The 22,611-nt window shown below is 41.2% G+C and overlaps 1 protein-coding gene across 1 annotated transcript; it reads left to right on the top strand.

Annotated features, from left to right (window-relative positions):
* The first annotated feature begins 1,638 nt into the window (after positions 1-1,638).
* Positions 1,639-11,490, top strand: seraf (Schwann cell-specific EGF-like repeat autocrine factor). The gene is made up of 5 exons (XM_080851107.1): positions 1,639-1,918; positions 2,507-2,602; positions 3,084-3,188; positions 3,299-3,394; positions 11,331-11,490. Exons 1-5 carry the CDS (start codon positions 1,681-1,683, stop codon positions 11,441-11,443), a joined length of 648 nt encoding a protein of 215 aa, XP_080707233.1. The 5' UTR covers positions 1,639-1,680; the 3' UTR covers positions 11,444-11,490.
* Positions 11,491-22,611: the final 11,121 nt, after the last annotated feature.

Genomic DNA, 22,611 nt, shown 5'->3' on the forward strand with positions numbered 1-22,611 from the left:
TTTACTATAAGCTGCTGTTTTGTGTCCTTCACTTGGTGGTGTTAAGACCCTGGCGGGTCTAAGCCCCGCCCTGTGATATCGCATGCCTGTTCTGTCTCTGTCTACAGCAGGTAATTGGAAGCAGGTGTACAGCAGGTGATTGGATGGGCTACAAAAGCCCTGATCAAACTGAAGTCGAGAGAAGAGTTGGATGAGAGCTTTGGAGTGGTCGTTGGATTGGGTTATTGATGGATTTGGATAGAGATAGAGATTTGGATTTTCGTTGGTCGTTGGTTTTGGGATCGTCATTGGTTTTGGTTTATCGTTGTTGTTTGTTTATATTACCATTTAACATCACATCTTTTATTTCTGTTGACAACACTGACATTCACCACACGTTTGCTATAATTATTAGATACTGATAGAAATTAGTTTTCTACTATATATTGGAAAACACAGTCATGGATTTTGTCAGTCATGTTTCAGGTTTATTCTTGAACGATGGCGGTTTCCATCGTGAGACAGAGGCTTGAAGTCACACACTCACTCACAGCGCTTCACCTTCAGCTTATCTAACCTACTCCTTGAAGAACAGGCTGTTATATACATAATGTTTAAGGGGTGTTACCAGCTATTCAAAATAGGCCATGGCTGCAGACACTTCTGTCTAAACCTGGGGGGGGGAAGGGAGTTCTCACCTCCATCCCCAGGTCTGAACAAAGAGCCCTCACCAAGAACTGTTTAAATGCCAATAAAAGTAATATATTTATACTAGGTATAAATAAAGTGGAATTATTGCAAATAACAGGTCCCTTCAATACTATATATATCTGTAACCATTAATAAATAACTTATATTATAATTATCATAAATTCTGCATGGTCTCCCCTTTATGTTTCGTGTATTGAGCTGTGCACGTCACAGTGGGCAAGCCATTGACTTGTTCCTGTATCATGCCACATTATGGCGAACATGACGGAACAATACAGTTTGAAGAATCCTACTACAGTTGTTTGGAAACTAGGTCAAGGTGGCTAGAAAATCAAAAGTTAAAAACAGGATACACTGGGCACATCTGGTGAAGCCATTTCCCTTCGTCTGGAAAAGAGGCCCTGCATGATTTATGAGGGGGCTCTGCTTGAGTATTTAGCAAGTTATGCTGAACCCTCTAGAGATCTTTACAGTCCAATTCAAAATGCATTGGTTTGCTGTCTACAGTCTTTAAACTTTAATTTTGATAATGCATAACAAGATCATTTCAAAATATGTATGCATTAATGGTTTACGCAATCACAATAACAGTTGTATTTACTTACCCAAAGAAAAGACACAGATCATCTTGCACTACATGTAAACAGTTTAAGGATAAGGATTTATGTTGGTACAGATAAATGCAACTTTCTGTGTCTGTGATTTTTATGCATAATCATTCTTGTGAATTGTTATGACAACAAAAATTGCCGCATGTTTAAACCGGAACCTGTCTGATTGTGCATAAGGTTTGAACATGATTGTCCTGAGCAGAAGGCACTCATTCCACATCCAACAGTAGTATATTGAATCTGCACATGTAGTCCTTCTCCAGGGAACACAAGGGGAGGAGACTCTAGGAGGACTAGGACTGCATCTGCAGCAGAGGTGCATTTGGCACTAGTGTCCTCCAGTTCCACTCTCAGTTTGTCTGCCTTGGCTCTGTAGAGGATGGGTTTTTTTGCCGGCTCCACTGCTGCCTTTGTGAGGTTGTCCCTAGTCCTTAGCTGTGGGGCACTGCTGGTGAAGGTCTGCTCAGCACAAGCTGACACTCCACGTGGTGTTGCTGTGCCCTTCATTTTTGACCATAAAGCTACCTGTGACCCACCATGCAGGCATGCAGGCATCTGTATTCGGAACAACACCTGCTTCTGCTCCAAAGGATATGAAGGAGCTCTCTGCCAATATGGTGAAGTATATCTTTTTGTTTCCAGTGAGAGTTTAATTCATGACAAAATGAGGATGGTAAAACAACTTACTGTCTATCTCGTGCGGCTGTTATTCTACAATAACTCCTGTCTGTGATAGATTCAACTAATTTCACTCAAACCATTTTGCGCAACAGCATTGTCAATATTGTGTGAATGGGGTTGATATGTGTCACTGCGACCAAGTGTTTACAGAATTAAAATAAGCCCTCCAAAACAGGTTTTCCACATCAAAATAATTGTAAATGTTTAAATAAAATTATGATGCATTTTATCATAGGTTTGAAAGCAGTTATGATGATGATGATTCTAAGTATGATAAATAAACAGTGTTTTCCAGTGTTACTGTGCAATCTACACAGTTCGTTTGTCTGTCCCAGCCCTTATATCGCCCTATAAAGTGTCAATAAATGCAGACACCTCAAACATCAACATGCACAGAAGACACAGGAACAATTGTCAATTGACTATAATCCTTCAGATATATGTCATTATTGTATTACGTTTTACTTAAACTTAAAATATTTGAATCTAGAAGTAAAACTAACAAACACATAATTCTATTGTAGCAAGTTGTCATCCAAAGTGTAAAAATGGGGGAGAATGTCTTCGTCCAGGCAAATGCAGATGTCCTCAAGGCTTTGGAGGGAAATACTGTCACAAGGGTAAGTTTGGATTCTTTGTACTCAAATGAAAAACATATAAATGCTCTGTGACATGCGTATCAAGTGTTAATATGTACTATACCATGTTAGACATTGTTAATATGTGCTATACTATGTTGGACAGTGTTAATATGTACTATACTATGTTGGACAGTGTTAATATGAGCTATACTATGTTGGACAGTGTTATGTACTTTACTATGTTGGACAGTGTTAATATCTGCTATACTATGTTGGACAGTGTTAATATGTACTATACTATGTTGGACAGTGTTAATATGTAATATACTATGTTGGACAGTGTTAATATGTACTATACTATGTTGGACAGTGTTAATATGAGCTATACTATGTTGGACAGTGTTAATATGTACTTTAATATGTTGGACAGTGTTCATATGTGCTATACTATGTTGGGCAGTGTTAATATGTACTATACTATGTTGGACAGTGTTAATATGTGCTATACTATGTTGGACAGTGTTGTGTGAGGGGGGCTGCTGGAACGGTGGCGAGTGTATTGCAGTGAACGGCGTTACAAAATGCCTGTGTCCCTCGAGCTGGACTGGTGTCAGATGCCATGAAGGTTTGTTGATATCTAGAACAACTTCTTGACTAACACAAGCGCAAATGGCAGTGGTTACTGGTTGTACTACTGGCATTAAGGACATTTTTCTGGTTGCTTTGTTTCCCCAGCCATCTGTCCGCAGGGCTGTAGAAATGGGGGCAACTGTGTAGCTCCAGGAATCTGTAGCTGTCCAGAGGGCTGGATGGGAGGGGCCTGCCACATGGGTGAGTGCCACTGGACATAACTTACCTTCACCAGATTACATCATTATGTTTATGTACATAACTTACCTTCACCAGATGACATCATTATGTTTATGTAAATAACTTACCTTCACCAGATGACATCATTATGTGTATGTAAATAACTTACCTTCACCAGATGACATCATTATGTTTATGTAAATAACTTACCCTCACCAGATGACATCATTATATTTATGTACATAACTTACCCTCACCAGATGACATCATTATGTTTATGTAAATAACTTACCTTCACCAGATGACATCATTATGTTTATGTAAATAACTTACCCTCACCAGATGACATCATTATATTTATGTACATAACTTACCCTCACCAGATGACATCATTATGTTTATGTAAATAACTTACCTTCACCAGATGACATCATTATATTTATGTACATAACTTACCCTCACCAGATGACATCATTATGTTTATGTAAATAACTTACCTTCACCAGATGACATCATTATATTTATGTCATAGCATCAGAATAAATAAAATCTGACAGCAAAGTAACATTTAGATGTAAAATGATTATTCTTCTTTTCACATGAATGAATATTGACGGACACACGAGAGACAGAGACAACCACAAAATCCAGTAATGATATATGATATATTTATTTTCAACAAACACACAAAGATTTTTCCTAACATTTAATTCAATTGTATTTATAAAGCGCCCAAACAATAAAATTGTCTCAAACATTTGACGTTTGACAAATAGTGAGACAGACTGAAAGAATGGTGTAAGTATGTAGGTGTTGTCCTCTGGGGAAGACTTCTGTTTAACTGGAGGAAATTATCCCGTTTCTGACATCTGCTAGACACCAGTGCAGTGTAGCATTTAGTTTAGCAGATACATACAACTGTGTGTCTTCAGCAGAGCAGTGAAAAGCGCTGTGATATTTTTTTAAAGAAATATGATTGAGTGCCAATTTGTGTAATGAGAATTTAACAGGACTCCTAGATTGACCCTTGGAGGTACCCCACAAACCACAGGATGAGTGGGAGACACCAAATCATCAATTGCAACAGAGGACAGTCTGGTGGAGAAATAGGACATGAACCACTCTTTTGCAGAGCCAATTCTACTCTGTCAGTTAGAGATGGTATTATTGATAGTTTCAAAAGTAGCACTGAGGTCAAGAAGAATTAGAATTGAGCGGTCTCCAAAATCAGCAGGCAACAATAGGTAATTGGTTACCTTTAAAAGGGCTGTTTCTAAACTGTGCTACACTTCAGATTTACTGAGACATTTTCACAGGAACCAAACAGGACCTAAGGACCAATGGACCCAGTAACCTCTTTGAAAAGTTAGAGAGGACTAGTATCTTGAGGGCTGGTAGAAGGTGTGAGGGTGAGCCTATGTCTTAGATCAATGTGGTTGAACATTTCCGGGAAATCCGATGAACTCTAATATGGCCTTCCTGTTGGGCAGTTAATACAAGCCAGCAGTGGTGGACGAAGTAAACCAATTGTGTACTTGAGTAAAAGTACAGTTACATTGCATTGAATATTACTTAAGTAAAAGAAAAAGTATTCACCTCATTTTTTTACTTGAGTAGAAGTACAAAAGTATCTGCCTTCAAAAATACTTAAGTATTAAAAGTAAAAGTATTTAATTTTTTTAACTGTCACATCAAAACCCTACTTGAACAATGCTTTACATTAGCCTAATCAAACCCAAAATACTCAAAACTATATTATCTTTAAGTAAGACCAAGTGGTTTTGAAGCAACAACACAAAAAGCATTCCTTCAAGTTTAATTATTTTATTTTCCATTCATTTCACTTGTCATAAACCGAGTAGTCATAGGAATGAATTGCGAAGTTCACTTCGCTTGGCCATGAATTCGACTGTGTCCCCGGCGTTAACGTTTGGTGAGGGAGGCTGTATTAAACTGGCACTTACAATCTGGCACTTAGCATCTCCACATATAATTTGGGTGCTAGCATATTGCTTTGGATAAAAGCACCTGTTAATGTAATGTATTTCAGTGTAATATAATCAACCGGGGCATATTTATAACCACTCTGTTAGTAGTAGTCATGTAATGGCGAACTTACATTGATGTGCTTTTTTAAATTTGATGGCGAGTTCCATAATGCCGACAGCGTAGTGTTCTTAATGCAGAGGCGACACTTGAAGTAATAGGACTCTTTTTTCTTTTCGATGAATTCAAACAATTCGGCTAAATAAGGCCATCCGATGATGCTGCAGACAGCTCCTCAGCCATTTACCTGACAAATAATATTAGTAATCTCTAGGAGTAAGAACTCTCAATGACCACAAGCACGTAGCCTACACCACCTTGTGCTTCCAGCTCCAGCGTGACTTTGCAATTCTTCAATCAGGACGACACCTTCTTCTTCTTCTTCTTCTTTTTTGTTTTATGGCGGTTGGCAAGCAACTTTTAGTGTGCATTACCGCCACCTTCTGTACTGGAGTGTGGATCTGAACACCCTTACTAAATCCTATAAAATAAACCTGTTTTTTTCAGAAAATGAAAAATAAAATTAAAACAAACATCTCCTGAGTTTCTCTGTAAAATGTCTGAAATTTTCAATACCACTTTCTCTTCTTTCAGGAGACTATTAAGTATCTTTCTCTGCCTCTGATATCTTGGACACATCTCTATTACATGTTCTATGGTCTCTTGACTATCTCCGCAAACACAGAGTCCATCAACATGTTTTTTAATTTTGACTAGAGTATTATTTAGTCCCATATGTCCAAACCTCATTTTTGACAGGATGTTTTCCTCCTGATTGCTCCTAACAGTACTCCTGCTACCCCCAACTTTTCTTTGTATTCCATAGAAATTCCTTCCTGTAATTTCATGGTCCCACATGTACTGCCATATATCCCCAACCTTGTCCTTAATAATGCTTTTGACCTCGGTTTTACTATGACTTTCATTGATGTCTACATCATGTTTCAGTGCTGCCTGTTTTGCAAATCTATCAGCCATTTCATTTCCTTCAACTCCCATGTGTGCTGGAACCCACCCAAAGGAAATACTAATTCCTGCCTTCTGCACCCGATTCGCTAACTCCAACACCTCATATACAATGTCTGGTCTTGATTCAGAGTGCATGTTTTTTAGTGATATTAGAGCTGAACTGGAGTCAGACCATATTGCTACACATTTGAGCCTACTCTCTTCCACCCACATTAACGCTAATCTTATTGCAGCTAACTCAGCTGTAAATACAGCCAAGTCATCAGTCATTCTTTTTGTCACTTTAACATCTAACTTTGGGACCACAAAAGCCACTCCAACTTTGCTTCCTATTTTAGATGCATCAGTATACATCTGAATGCTGTTGGGATACTGCAAATTACAGTGCATTTGAACCATGGATTCATCCACACACTCCCCATTCTCCCTACGGACTAATAGAGAGAAATCTACTACCACCTCCTCAAGCATCCATGGAGGAACCCTAGAATATGCCACTGTCGGACTTACTCTCAACTCAGAGATTTCCATTACCCTAGCAGCTTGCTGTATTGTCCAGCCAAAACTTGAACTTTGCTTTTTTTCCTTCTCCTGGCAGGGTAACAACACTTTTTGACATGGATGATCACTCCTGTGTCCCTTAAGGTTGGTCCAATAAACCAATGCCAACTGCTCCCTTCTTAGTCTGAGTGGCATTTCCCCCATTTCAACTTGAATTGCTGCCACAGGGGTGGTCTTAAATGCTCCACAGCAGACTCTCAGAGCCTTATATTGGATCATATCCAGCTTCATTAGGTGACTCGGAGCAGCAGAACCATAAACAAAACACCCATAGTCAATACTAGACCGAATTAAACCTGAGTAAATTGCACTTAATGCAGTCCTGTTTGCCCCCCAATCAACACCCCTCAAACACCTCATCACGTTAAGCACTTTTTTGCATTTTACCACCACCTTATCAATATGCTCTACCCACAGAAGCTTTTGATCAAACCATAGCCCCAAGTATCTAAAACACTTCACTCTCTCTAATTCACTGCCATAAATCCTGATCTTTAGGTCCTCATTAATATGCCTCTTTCTGGTAAAAAAGACAGTCTTGGATTTATTTACAGAGAATCTAAATCCCCACTCAAATGCCCATTTTTCAATTTTACTAATTGTCTTTTGCATTTTATTAACTATAAACTCCACATTTCTTCCTCTTTTCCACACCGCTCCATCATCAGCAAATAATGCTACTTCAACATCACTATCCACATCCTTAAAAATGTCATTTATAGCAATTGAGAATAGTAAAGGACTTATAATGCTTCCCTGAGGAATACCATTCTCTACCTCATACTGAGTACTAAGATCCCCATTTATCCTAACTGATATTTTCCTTTCTGTTAGAAAATCCTTAATCCAGCTAAGCACTCTTCCTCTTATTCCCAACTTTTTAAGCTGTATAAGAAGGCCCTGCTTCCACACCATATCATAGGCTTTTTCAATATCAAAAAATACCGCCACTACATTCTCCTTATTAACTTGAGCTTTCCTAATGTCGTATTCCAGACCTACCATAGGATCCATAGTGCTCCTTCCCCTTCTGAAACCACTCTGATATACATTAATCATTCTCTTCGTCTCTAGATAGTATACTAACCTATCATTAATCATCCTTTCCATAACTTTCCCCATTTGAGAGGTCAGTGCTATTGGTCTATAACTGCCAGGTTGAGTGGGGTCCTTTCCTGGCTTCTTTATGGGAATTACAATTGACTCTTTCCAGCAACTTGGAATACTGCCCTCCTGCCACACCTTGTTAAATAATTTGACTAACACTTCTTTTCCTCTTACCCCAAGGTTTTCCAACATCCCATAACAGATGCTATCCCGACCTGGTGTAGATTTGCCTAACTTCCTTAGTGCGTTACTCAGCTCAGTCACTGAGAACATCTTATCTAGCATTCCTCCCTCTTCACTACTCCCTGCTCCCTCCTCCTGAAGGACATGAGAATACCTAGCCATAGTGTCTGCCCTTCTCTCCTTCTCCACTTGGCTAAGGTTGTCTGAGCTGTGCACCTTCACTAATGCTTTGGCTATCAGCTCAGCCTTTCCCTCACTACTTGTCACCATATTATCACCATCTTGCATAACTGGATATCCATAGCTTCTACCACATCCTCTCATCCTCCTAATCATTCCCCAAACTCTTTCTAAAGGGGTAGACCTCCCAATTGAATTACAAAACTTTATCCAGTACTCTTTTTTACTTTTCCTTACAATTCGCCTCACTATTGCTTGACTCCTCTTATATTCAACTAAGTTTTGAAAATTATGTGTTTTCTTCAGATTTCTAAACATTCTATTTCTATTCTTAATGGCTTCCTTACACTCTAGATTCCACCAAGGAGCAATCTTATTACGGGTGCCTGGTTTCGACTTTGGGATGGCCTCATTTGCTGCATGTATTATAGTGTGACTTACTATCTTACACAAGTCTTCAACATTCTGATAATTTCTAATAAATAACATCCCATATTCACTAATTTCCTGAAACATCTCCCAATTTGCTTCTTTCATCTTCCACCTACCCTCACTACTAATGTTATCCTTAATCAACTCAATATCAGTGTGGATCAATATTGGGTAATGGTCACTACCTATGGTACTTCCTCTCAGTACCTCCCATTTACACTTATTCCCTATTTCTTCAGATGCAAATGTGATGTCTACCACAGACTCTACACCCCTAGATACATCTATTCTTGTACCTGTTCCATCATTAAGGCAAACTAGCCCTCTCTCTTCAATAAATTCTTCAATTACTCTACCATTACTATCATCTTTAAATCCCCAAACTGTATTGTGCGCATTAAAATCCCCACACCAAATCACCTTCCCGTTTAATCCCCCCCAAACCTCTTCCAAGTGCTCAACCTCTAACTGCTTGCAAGGGTTATAAAAGTTAACCACCTTAATACTTCCTTCTTTACTCCATATTTCGATTGTAATAAATTCCAATTCATCTCCTCTCTTTAACTCTCTCATTTGCAAGTCCTCTTTCACAAAAATAGCACACCCTCCACCATTCCCACCTTGTCTATCTCTCCTTAAACTTGTGTATCCTTTAATTACAAAATCTATAACACCCTTAAGCCAGGTCTCCTGAATGCAAATAACATCTGGTTTAACCGGCATTCTCTCAATAAAACCTTTAAATTCATTTCCATTAGCAATAAGGCTTCTTGCGTTCCACTGCAGAATTGCTACCATGGCTCTGGTTGAGATGGCGACTCAACCCCTTCACATTGTGCTAGGCCACCCCATACCCTTTCAAAAGTCAATTCCTGAACATTCAGAAATAACCCTGCAGCTTTCATTATCATCTTTACCTTATCTCTCTTTGAGCTGACTTGTTCCGCACAATTTGTCACATATGCTATGAACAGAACCAATTTCTCTGTACTGATTCCTTCACATTCCTTACTCACTGGCTTTATTATCTCTCTTTCCTTCTTCTCTGTATCAACCACTTTAATTGCCTGAGCATATGTTAACTTTTTCTCTGTTCTAACCTGCTGTACTACCACCGCCCTTTTCCTTACAGGGCATCCACCATATGCTGCAGTGTGACCTCCCCCACAGTTGCTACACTTTTTGACCTCACTCTCACACTTATCATACTCATGATCTTCACCACACTTCCCACACCTTTGCTTTCCTTTACAAAATTTTGCAATGTGACCATAACGCTGGCACTTATAACAACGCATTGGAGGAGGGACATACTCCCTCACACTAAAACACATATACCCTATCATTACTTTGGCTGGCAGGCCCTCTTCTTGAAATTCCAAAAGAATTGAGGTACTATCAACTTTCTGACCCTCCCTCACCATCTGCAGGCGCTTAATGTCTACTATCTTTCCTCCTTTAATGATCCTTTTCAACTCCTCCAACTTTTCACCAAGTGGAATTCCAGAGATAACACCCCTTACCTTCCTTCCTGCACCAAACTGCTTTACCTCATACACCTCTTTTTTACAAATTGCCGTTAATCGCATAGCCTTATCTCGTTGTCCAACATCCTTACACTTAATCAAAAGCCTACCATCATGTAATACTTGTGCCAGTTCCACCTCCCCAACTGATTTTTTCAGCGCCAAAGTTAACGTAATGAGAGACACAGCCTGAATATCATGTCCGTCCTTGAACTTCACAACCACCTTATACTCATCTTCTACAACTTTCCTTCGCACCACTCTACCCTCAATTCCCCCTTCCTCCCGTGTTCTTTTTGTCGTTCCTTCATTTCTACCACGCGCTGAACCCGAACTCCATTTCCCCTCCCCATCTTCCTTCTCCTCACCCTCCATTCTCCCAAAACTATCTATATTCAGATCCAGTCACAATTCAGATTATGCACAACCGCCAGATTGATTTATGTATATATTTTCCAACTCCTTCACACACAAAAACGTTGAGTTCTCCGTGAGACACCTGGATTCACACATCCGTTTCCGCCCTTCGAAAACTAGCGCCTATCGCTCCGTCCAACCTTCTTCCAGGACGACACCTGTTGTTAACTTCAGCAGATAATCGTGCGCTGGGCGCTGCCGCTGATTGGTTATAGCCGCGATACACTTTGACCTTTTGGTATTTTATTAAAAATAAAAAAGGAACGAGTAAGGAACGAGTGTTTCTGTAAATGTAAAGAAGTGAAAAGTAATAATTTTCGCTTTAAATGTAGTGAAGTAAAAGTATAAAGTCTTACCAAATAAATGTACTTGAGTAAAGTACAGATACATGGAAATGTTACTTAAGTACAGTAACGAATTACATGTACTTCGTTACTGTCCACCACTGCAAGCCAGTGGGTAATATTTACGAAGTAAGAAAAGTGAGATTTACTGATGTGAAAAACTCTGACAGACTAATCCTCCCCCTTTGGCAGCTGTATGCAGAGAGCCATGCCTCAATGGAGGGAAGTGTGTGTCTCCAGAAGCGTGCCGCTGCCGTGCTCCGTATACTGGGCCACAGTGTACAGAGAAGAAGAAGGTGTTTTAATGTCTGCCTTTGTGTACGGTGTACAATGCCTCTCCTTCAGAAAATAAAGACTCATTTTGTTAAACCAATACAATAATATTTGTCTCATTATATTGCCAACATTTCAAATGGTTTTGAAATCAAAACTATTTTATATTGAAATCCTTATTGCCTGTTCTGTGGTATGCAACTATTTAAAATAAAACATACCGAGATACCCTTTGGAACAGCAAAACATTTATTGTAGTTGTTCACTGGCAATATGGAACTATTTTTGTAACGTTTATGTACATGTTACATATTTTGGGGAAATCATGGCTAAATTGTATCATTAGTTTGAAAAACATGCTGTTTAACTCTCCAGTTCCTTTGAGCTCTTCAAGAAAATATGGAACTATTGCAAAATTTCTTTGCACACATTTTTGTTCAGACTCAGAGGGCATACCCTGTAAGCAAAATTACGTCCCCTCGACGTCCTGTAATGGTCTCTCTGAACGTTCTAAAAATGTGTATGGTTCCCTTGACAACTCAAGGACGTTTTGCACGACGTTCCAAGACCGTCCCGAGGACGTTGCATTGACAACTGGGAAACGTTTTCTATAGGTCCTGGGGACGTTATGCAGGACGTTGCAAGCACCTCCCGAGGGCATTGTGGTTACGTCTGGGGAACGTGTTTATATAGGTCCTGGGGACGTTCTGCAGGAAGTTGCAAGAACGTCCTGAGGGCATTGTGGTGACTTCTGGGAAACGTGTTTTAGACCATAGACATATATAGGTCCTATATATGTCCATGTTTTAGACGTCCTGGGGACGTTATTCAAGGACGCACCACGGACGTAGCAGGCACGACCGTTTTTGCTGAGCTAAATGAAGAAAATAAAATAATAATAGATCACGGAGCCGTCATTTTGCTTACTGGGCGCACACACACACACAAGTTCAAGTTAATTTATATTACACATTTCATATGATATGCATAGACACACACACAGACACACACGCTTACAAACTTCATTGCAGGCATGGGAATTGAACTGTAAACCTTCCTATTACTAAACCACTTCGCTACCTACTGTACTAACTGTCTGATTACTATTGTGTCACTTTAACACGTTTATCACAGTGTGAGACAGCCAACAAACTTAGTCATTTTTTTTCCGAGGATTTGAGGAAAAGCATATTGTAGCAATCTCAGTCACTACGCATTGAGGGTTTTCCTTAATGATTCCTTTTTTAATCAACATCCATGGCACGTCACGGACCTGCTGGCAGGGAGGCAGAATAACTAGCCAAACTAAGAATGATGAAATAAAATAAATATGAATGCATCTCTACTGATCTGTGCTATAAATGTAATGTCTGCATGATTCCAATAAAATGCATCCATAGGAAGGTCTATCAAGTGTCTAGCTTTAACATTGAGCTTTCCGCAGGCCTTCAAAGATGCTGCAACAGAACATCACCGGTCAAATTGTCTGATTGGAATTTCTTAAAAACCCCGTCTCGCAAACACAATCTGGATTTGACAACAATCGTAATATTAGGCCTATAAAGCAAACGTGCACTGCCCTTATTATGTTTAAAGGAACAGGCTAATCTGCCGTTAGAAAGCTATTTAACAACACGCATATGCTGCATTTTAAATAAAGGGCAAACCCTCGGTTTCAAACAAGGAGCGAACTGAGTGAGAAGGATCCAACATGGCCAAGCAGACTAGCCTTAGAAGCTTTTTTTCAGAGGCCAAACACAACTGATGAGGGTAAACCATCTGACGAGGATGAACCTGTAATACCTGCAGTGTTGCGTGTGAACGGGTTTCATTTTATTATACTGTCTATGCCCGTGCGTGAGCGCGTTGCGTATCCGAGAGCGGTAGGCTATTGCAGACAGAGATTTGGAAAAATTATAGTTCGCAGCATATTGAAAATTGCTTAGTTCAAAATTTTGAATTATGAACAATTAACTGAGCTAGTTCATATAGAAAGTGAACTTTCCAAACACTGAATACCTGAAGCCCTAGATGTTCGAACAGCATCACCAGAGAAAGAGCCGAAATGTCGGGCGTTTATGTCGTTATGGAGTGACAAGTTCTCTTGGCTAAGGTGCGAGGTAATTGATAGTCACAGTAAAATGTTTTAGCACTGCGAAAAGGCGACGCAAAGGATTCACAAGAGGGTCGAATAATTTAAGAATCTCTGCTCTCATTGAACAGCGCAATGACCATGTTGCGGCGCTCATTTAAACGCCACAGCAGGTTGCGATTAAAGGCCACTTATTGACGCGCATCAGACATTAATGTTTTGTTTCCCATTGTAAACTTAGGAAAATAAACATGTTGCATTCTAAACTACCTGATTATGTTATTATTTAAGCTACGCAGGCCGTCAGTTTTCTTCAATAGGCTAATTTAGAAGCAGAACTAGGTTAGGTATTTGGCCGGCTTATCATTACAATGTCGGGCAAATGAAAAACATTTTTCTCTGAGAAGGACCGAATGCGAATGTCCCGCAGAGGACCACAGGTAAAGGTGACGGGGACGTTTTTGAAGGACGTCCTGGGGATGTATGCTGAGAGACCAAATAAGAACGTTCCCTTAAAGTCCGTTTTAAGGCTCATGCGAACGTCCCGCAGTGGACCACAGGTAAAGGTAACGGGGACGTTTTTGAAGGACGTCCTAGGGACGTATGCTGAGAGACCAAATAAGAACGTTCCCTAAAAGTCCGTTTTAAGGCTCATGCGAACGTCACGCAGAGGACCTGCAGGTAAAGGTTATGGGGACGTTTTTAAAGGACGTCCTGGGGACGTGTGCTAACAGACCAAATTATAAGGTTCCCTAATAGTCCGTTTTAAGGCTCATGCGAACGTCACGCAGAGGACCTGCAGGTAAAGGTTATGGGGACGTTTTTAAAGGAAGTCCTGGGGACGTGTGCTGACAGACCAAATTATAAGGTTCCCTAAAAGTCCGTTTTAAGGCTCATGCGAACGTCACGCATGAGGACCACAGGTAAAGGTTATGGGGACGTTTTTGAAGGACGTCCTGGGGACGTGTGCTGAGAGACCAAATTATAATGTTCCCTAAAAGTCCGATTTAAGACTCATGCGAACGTCGCAGAAGGACCAAAGGTAGACTTGCTACGAACGTCAAAAACGTTCTGGTAACGTCCTCTAGTGAACGTTGTGGCGGGGACCAATTGGGGAAGATTGGGGACCTTGCGAATGTCCTGTTAACGTCCTGGGGACGTTCCCTGTTTGCGGGGTATACTCTTGCCATTTATCTTTGTAGACATGCTTGTAAGACATGTCAGTATCAGCCATCAACTCTTACTGTACATCCTAGTCATTAGTTTATCATCATCTGTCATATATGTGACCCTGCATCGGAAAATGGGGAACAAGTCGACCGAGACGAATTCGCGTAAAACAGAATTTTTTTCCAAATTAGTGATCTTCGTTTTTTTGCAGAATGTGCAAGTTGAAGTCATGAAGAAGCCACTCCATGTTTCAGATAACAGTATTGGTTACCTTAAAAGTATACATTTTGTCGTTGAAGTTGGTACAGTTTCGGTTAAATTCTGTTTCGCTCTCGTGGCGCTTGGGGGTGTTACCTAATTTCCATATGAACTGCAGGATCGCTTTCGTTATTTTTTTTCGACCAATCAGCTGCAAGTTACAAGCGATACACATGGCTACTTATACAGCATCATACTCCACTATTCCACTACTCGTGGAAGCATTGAACAGAGATGGAGTAAGCAAGCTGTGTTGCAGAGGAGCTCAACCGTGGTTCTTACAGTACAACTCTGTGGGAGTACTTCTGCGACAAGCCGGATGCTTCTGGTTATCCAGATGGCAATCTGACTTCTGAATCTGAAGATGAGTGCACAGATGATGAACGCGATTTCATCAAACTGGAGAACATCCCTAGTCTACAGCTGACCGTAGCCGACGACGAAGACGAGGAAGAATCTTTCGGCCTTGCAGCAGAGGAGCTGGAGCGTGACATATCAGACGCTATCTAACATTTCAAGGGGAGAAAATCCGTAACTTTGACAAATGCAAATGCAACGCAAGAAGTAAGGAGAACTCTCTCCTTGGGAGACATTTGTGTAGCAACAAACTTTCTCCAGAGCTTATGTACAACATACGGAATAATTCTCTAGCAGCCGAGAGAGAGTGGCAGGACATGCAAATCATTGGACATCTTGAGGCAAACAGACGTTCAGTAGTTACTTCGGAGATGACTACATCCACCAAAAAGCCTCAGGCGAAAGGAAAGTGCCCTGGGACCACGTATTTCATCAGAGGCAATGAAGTCTGCAGAAATACTTTCCAGTTCCTCATGGCGTAAGTAGTCATAAGTTACATTGCAATCCCTGCTATGCTAAAATGATGATGCACATCCAAACTAATCTGTAATGGGAGGTTTTTGGCTAGTAATGTGGGCATCGGAGGATAGTTTGTATGATTACATCCAGGGTAAGGTGCAAAGGGGCCTGTTAGCGTTGAATTGAATGTGACGGCTAGTTGCTAGATAATAAGCATCACAAACTCTCATGAATACATACAGTCAGGTGACGGTGCCTGTTAGCATGACCCATGATGTGAAACTTCTTTGTTTCCCTTTTTAGAATTGGCAAAAGCAACCTGACTGATATTATCAAACACTATGAGGACAATGGGGCGAGACCATGGTTGAGGAAGAAGCGCTCACAGTCACATACAGCCAGGTTCATCAGCCGTGAAATAATCCACACAGTTGTGGATTTCATAAAAAACTATGCAGAAATCAATTCCATCATGCTGCCTGGCCGACATCCTGGCCATAAGGACTGGCATGTGAAGTTTCTCCAGACCCATGTAACTAAGGCCTCAGTTTGGCGTCTCTACGTGAAGTCTGCTAAGGAGCTTGGTAAGTCTAAAAAAGTATTTTGATGATTTTCATGATTTAATGATTAGCAATTAAAGTATAATTAACCATAAGCAACATCTGTTTTTCAGATGAGCCTGCAGTTTGTCTATCAAGCTTCAAATCACTGTGGAGACAGCTTCTCCCACACATCAGAAGCTGCAGGCCACGTACAGATCTCTGCTGACAGTGTCAAAACAATAACGAGCAGCTGATACGAAGTGCAAACGTCCCAGATGAAAGAAAATCTGAAGTGGTCCTGAAGCAAGTCCATCATCTCAACCTTGTGCAAATGAGAGGACTTTCTACAACGGTTTGATTGCTGCCTGCAAACAGACAAAAATTTGAACTTTACATGACCGCTACAGGCATGGAAGGAAGGTCGCAGAAGGTACAGAGCTGCACGTTGCTACACGTCATCGGGGATGAAGCTTTGGAGATCTACAACACTTTCGACTTCACACAACAAGAGGACAGAAACAAACTCAAGGTACTACTGGACAAGTTCGAGAAACACTTCGCCCCCCAAAATAATGTGACGTTTGAGAGGCATGTGTTCAACACGCGTGTACAGGCCCCCGGCGAAAGCATCGACCCGTTCGTTACGGACTTGAGATCAAGGGCAAGGTCATGTGAGTACGCACAACTATGTGACAGCTTGATAAAGGACCTAATTGTTGTGGGAATAAGGGATGACCACGTAAGGGCAAAATTGTTGAGAACAACCGACCTAGACTTACCCAAGGCTATTGACATATGCCGAGCTGCAGAGGCTAGCCGTATACAATTGGACAAATTAAACACACAAACACAAGCCGAATGTGCCGTTAACGAAATCAAACGGGAGCGGGAAAAAAAATCAGCAGACGTCACCAGCCACCCCGTATAGGCAAAATACAATTCAGGACTGTAAATACTGCGGCCGAGACCATCAGAGGGGGAAATGTCAGGCATACGGTCAAAAGTGCAAGAACTGCGGGAAGATGAACCACTTCGCGAACAAATGCATGTCCAAAACAGCATCTTACAGGACAAGAAAGCCAGTGCACAGGTTAGAAGAACAATCCGAATAAGACCCAGACGAAATGTACCTGGACATGGTGAAGACAACCAGCGGGGAAGACTGGGAAGTGGACCTCGTCATTAACGACAAAAAAGTCAGATTCAAAATAGACACAGGCGCGCAATGCAACATCATACCGGAATCCATCTACCGACAAGCAGACGCTCAAATTGAAAAATCGAAAGCAAAACTAGTGACAGTGCCTGAAGCCAATGGGGAAATGCCAACTGCTCACGGAATACAAGCAGCGTTTTCATCACGTTGAATTCCAGGTGCTGAACCAGAAAGCAACACCACTGCTGGGCCTAACAACCTGTGTGAACCTCGGACTCATAAAGCGCATCGGAGAAATAAAGACAAGGCAAAGTCAAGAAATACGGACGGAATACGCAGACGTGTTTGAGGGACTGGGACGCTTCGAGGGAGAACAGCGCATCAAGATCAGAGCAGACGCACAGCCCATCATCCATGCCCCGAGAAGGGTCCCCGTCGCCCTGAGAGAGAAAATAAAGGCGGAACTGAAAAAGATGGAACAACTAGACGTCATCGAGAAAGTAACAGAACCGAGGCAGTGGGTGAGCAGCATGGTCGCAGTTTGGAAGCCAGAAAAACAGAAGATACGCATATGCATGGACCCCAAGGACCTGAACAACGTTATCGAGAGTGAACACTATCCCATGAGGACGATTGAAGAGGTGATGGCCCGGATGCCAGGAGCCAAGGTATTCAGCACACTTGACGCACAATGTGGCTACTGGCAGGTAAAGCTGGACAAGGAAAGCTCAGCGCTGTGCACATTCAACACCCCTTTCGGACGATACGCATACAAAAGACTACCCTTCGGAATAAACACAGCCGGCGAAATATTCCAAAGACTGATGACAGAAATGCCTTCACCGATACCCAAAAAAGATATGTGCAAATAGAAAAGGAGCTGGCTGCCATCATGTTTGGATGTGAAAAGTTCTACCAATACCTGTTCGGACGCACATTCGAAGTCGAAACTGACCACAAACCCTTGGAGGTAATTATGAAGAAACCACTGGCCGAAACCCCACTGCGACTCCAGAAAATGCTACTTAGGCTTCAGAAGTACAACATGACAGTGAAATACAAAAAAGGAAAGGAACTGTATGTAGCCGACGCCCTGAGCGGAAACTTCTTAAAAGAGACTGACGAAAATTAAAATAACGATGATGTACAAGTGTGCGCAGTGATGTGCTTGCCCATAGCACCAGAGAGACTACAGGAAATCCGCACAGAAACAGAAAAGGATCCAGCACTCACAGCAGTGAAGCAATTCATTTTCCAAGGCTGGACAAACAAATCAGATACGCCCCAGATGAGGCCAAACAATACTGGGACTACAAGAGCGAAATGACCATAGAAGATGGACTGATTTTCAAGGGCAACAAACTAGTCATACCAACCACGCTGAGAAGGATGATGTTGAAGAAAGTACACTCCAGCCACCAAGGGATCGAGAAAACAAAAAGATTCGCAAGAGACGTCCTATACTGGCCGGGGATGCAAGCACAGATCACAGACGCGGTTTTCAAAATGCGCAATATGCGACACATACAAGAGGCAGAACAGAAAGGAACCCATGATTGGACATGAAATACCCGCAAGACCATGGCAAAAAATAGCCACCGACATCTGCGAGCTTGATGGCGAACACTACCTCGTCTTGGTGGACTACTACTCGAACTTCATCGAGGTAAACAAACTGAACACCACAACAAGCCAAGCAGTCATCAACATCTGCAAGCAACAATTCTCTCGACACGGCATACCTGATGAAGTCTGCTCCGACAACGGCACTCAGTATTCCTCCACAGAATTCAAAACATTCAGCGAGGAGTATGGATTCAAGCACACCACATCATCACCCACATACCCCCAATCAAACGGCAAAGCAGAAAAGGCAGTGCAAATAGTCAAAAACCTCCTAAAGAAAGCCAAAGCTGACAAACAAGACCCTCACCTCGCCATGTTGGATTACAGAAATACACCCCTGGATGGCCTACCCTCACCTGCGCAGCTGCTTATGTCCCATTTCGCAGGACGAAGACGCGACTGCCCACAGCACAAAATCTACTAAAACCGAGAACGATGGAAGGAGTTCGGGACAGAATGCAGATCAACCAAGACAGAAAAAAACACTTCTACGACCGAGGATCACGCACACTGCCAGCCCTCACCCCCGGAGACACGGTGAGACTGAGAGACGGCAAGCAGTGGAGGCCAGCTAAAGTGATACATCCAACACCCGAGCCACGATCATACATAGTGGAAGCAGACGGAAAACGGTACAGGTGAAACAGAAGGGAACTCATCAAAACGGCTGAAGATACCAGCGCAAAGGACACTCACACTGAACGGGAGGACAACAACTCAAATGAGAGACGACACACACTCAGAAAACCCAAACCCAGAGAAAGACTGAACCTGTAAGAAAGAAAAATTCACCTGAAATGTTTAATGTTTATTCCCTCCAACAGGTTACAAAGAGACCGAATCAAAGACACTTAATGAATGAAAAATAAAAAATAAATAAAATCGGAGAGACAGAAGAACCGAAATGAACCATTTGATATGCTTAATACTATTTAATTTACAGTTGGACTAATGTGGTTAGTTCTTATGGTTTTACTGTTAGGTCTACTGTAATGGTTCCTGATATCTTATATGTTCGCCTAGGGTGTTCTACGGTTACTGAATGTTGATTTTCTCACTTCCTTGTAATTCAATTTAAATGTTCAGAAAAAGGGAGATGTAATGATATACCGCGGCGCTAGAGGGCGCCGCCGCTTAACACAGGCGGTATGTATATATCCCGCGCTTCTTTGAAAATAAACCAGTTTGTATTACGCCGGCACAGGAGTCAGGCGTGTCTCATTACAATCAGGTAGTGGAAAACAGCTCTCCTGAGTCACCTCAATATCCCACAGCTTGTTGGAACGTCGGATGGCAGAGTGTTTGTCAAGAACTTCGACTGGCAGAAGCATCTGAGTCCCTACTTCAGAAGGCTTCCAAAGATCAAGAGTTATCAGCACTTCAGGTATTTATATTGAAACTTTCACATTGTGTTCATATAAAAAAAATTGGTTAATGATAGTGTTTTATGAGAAATAGTTAGCCATTTTTAAAATGTCCTGTTATTAGCTTACAGCTTTGATGCCAAGAGACCAGGTGTGGTGCTTGCAAAAAGTCACTGTGAAGCAGAACCTGTGGAATTTCAGCCACTACGCAATTCAGCTGTTCTGCCTCCTGTTGACAGTCTTCCTGTCCTGGTCCCACCTGGACTGAACATTGACAGGCAGACCTATCTGCATGAGAAAATCAGGCCTTTCTGTGCTGACGAGGCAAAAGACATCACATGCCCAGCGCCAAGGGTCACAGCACAGAAGAGTGCACAGAAGAATATGCAGAAGAGGATGCGGATGTGATCTCACCAAGTAATTGGACTCCCCTTCACAACCTATTGCTTGCTATGTTAGCCCTTATGCACAGCCTCTCCCTCCCTCCAACAGCCTGGACTAAATTCACTTAACTCTAGTTCTGACTTATTGTGTTGTCTACTGAATTAAAACTGCACTGTCTTGCCTTACTTTTTTGTCTTGTTTGTTATTTAGTATCTTTTAAATAGTATCTTTATTCTTATTGTCTAGTGTATTGGATTCATATTGACTTCCATTTTGCAGTCCTGGTTTATACCTTGGATTATGGGATTGTAACATTTTATCCTGTGTATTAATGCATGCTATTCAAGGCCTTTTTTAATAAAAGCATTTACATTTTAGTACCTTCTAATTCTGATTCAAGTCCAGTTCAAGTCCTAATGAAAATAACACTACATCATTAACAACACTACAATTCTTGAGTCTTCAGTGACACCTGTAGGGGGAAGGGCTACAGATACCAGATGTCAGTGTGACATCCGTAGAGGAGGGCTAATCTCAATGAGATGCAAATGAGCACAACTGTCTTCCCTTTGTCCCAGGTGAGATCACAATATGGAAAATCTTAGAGGTCCTTTTTCTCAGCAAAAGCTTTACAGAGGGGTAGTCATTCAAATGATCACAATTTATACAAATATTATCAGATCTACATGAGAGAGACATAATTGGATAGCTTTAAACATACACTTTCAGAATCTGTGAATAACTCAAAATGTCTCTGGGGAGACTTGTGGCTGGTTTAGCCACGGCTGGTCACATATTTGGATGAATGAAGGGCAAACTTACCATAATAAAAAATGAAATACCATTTTAATTATTTAAATGGCATCAATAACAATGGGCCTCATTCTCGAACACAGTTAAGAAGAATTTAATAAGGACGTTCTTCTGAACTCCACTTTGGTGGATTTAGGAAAACATTTTCCATTCTCGATAGTTTTCTCATCTGGGATTTCTTTTGAACTTCAGAAGACTTTCAGAACGCGAAATAGCAGTCGTAACTCTGCCAGAATGTTCTGAAATGCGATTCCTCAAATAACCACAAGATGGCCGACGGGGCGCTCTTGTGGTTATTTGAGGAATCGCATTTTAAAAAACTGGGTTAAGGCGAGACAACATCATTTTTTTCAGCAGTGGTCAATTTTGAGCTAGTTCACTCCCTAAACATGTAATATTTCATACTAGCATAAAGAAAATATCCTAATTATACATTAATGTGCATATTTATTCACATTTTGTCTGTTCGCGGCGTCAGAATTCTCCTAGTTTACCTCGAAAGTTAGCATTCTAACGTAACGTGCAGTATATCGGCTTTCTGATGCCTGTCATGTTTGGTATCGTTGAAAAGCTCTGTATCTCCCACACAACGCTAAGGACATTTCCTTTCCAGCAGTAACCAATGATGTTAGTAAAAACGGGGCTTTAAACCTAAGGACGCAATTTCATTGGTTTGCGGTGGTTTCTGATAACGTGATTCGTTCAGACGCATCACGTGGTATGGCTTGACACTTCCTTGAATCTTTAAATGCGATTTTCTCAAAATGAGTTTTTTGTCATACTCCAAGAAGAAAATCTCCACTTCAGTTCACCCTATATACACCAAACTTTCCAGTCTTGTACCCAACTATATTATGAAGACATTTACAAAGGGATTTGTAAATATATTATTCCTAGCCTGAATTATATAACATTATATCCCCAAAAACATGGCAAATCGATTTTTTTAAAAGGCTATTGACAGTATTTTCTGATTTAC

Source organism: Sprattus sprattus (assembly GCF_963457725.1).
Source record: "Sprattus sprattus genome assembly, chromosome: 14".
Taxonomy (NCBI): Eukaryota; Metazoa; Chordata; class Actinopteri; order Clupeiformes; family Clupeidae; genus Sprattus; species Sprattus sprattus.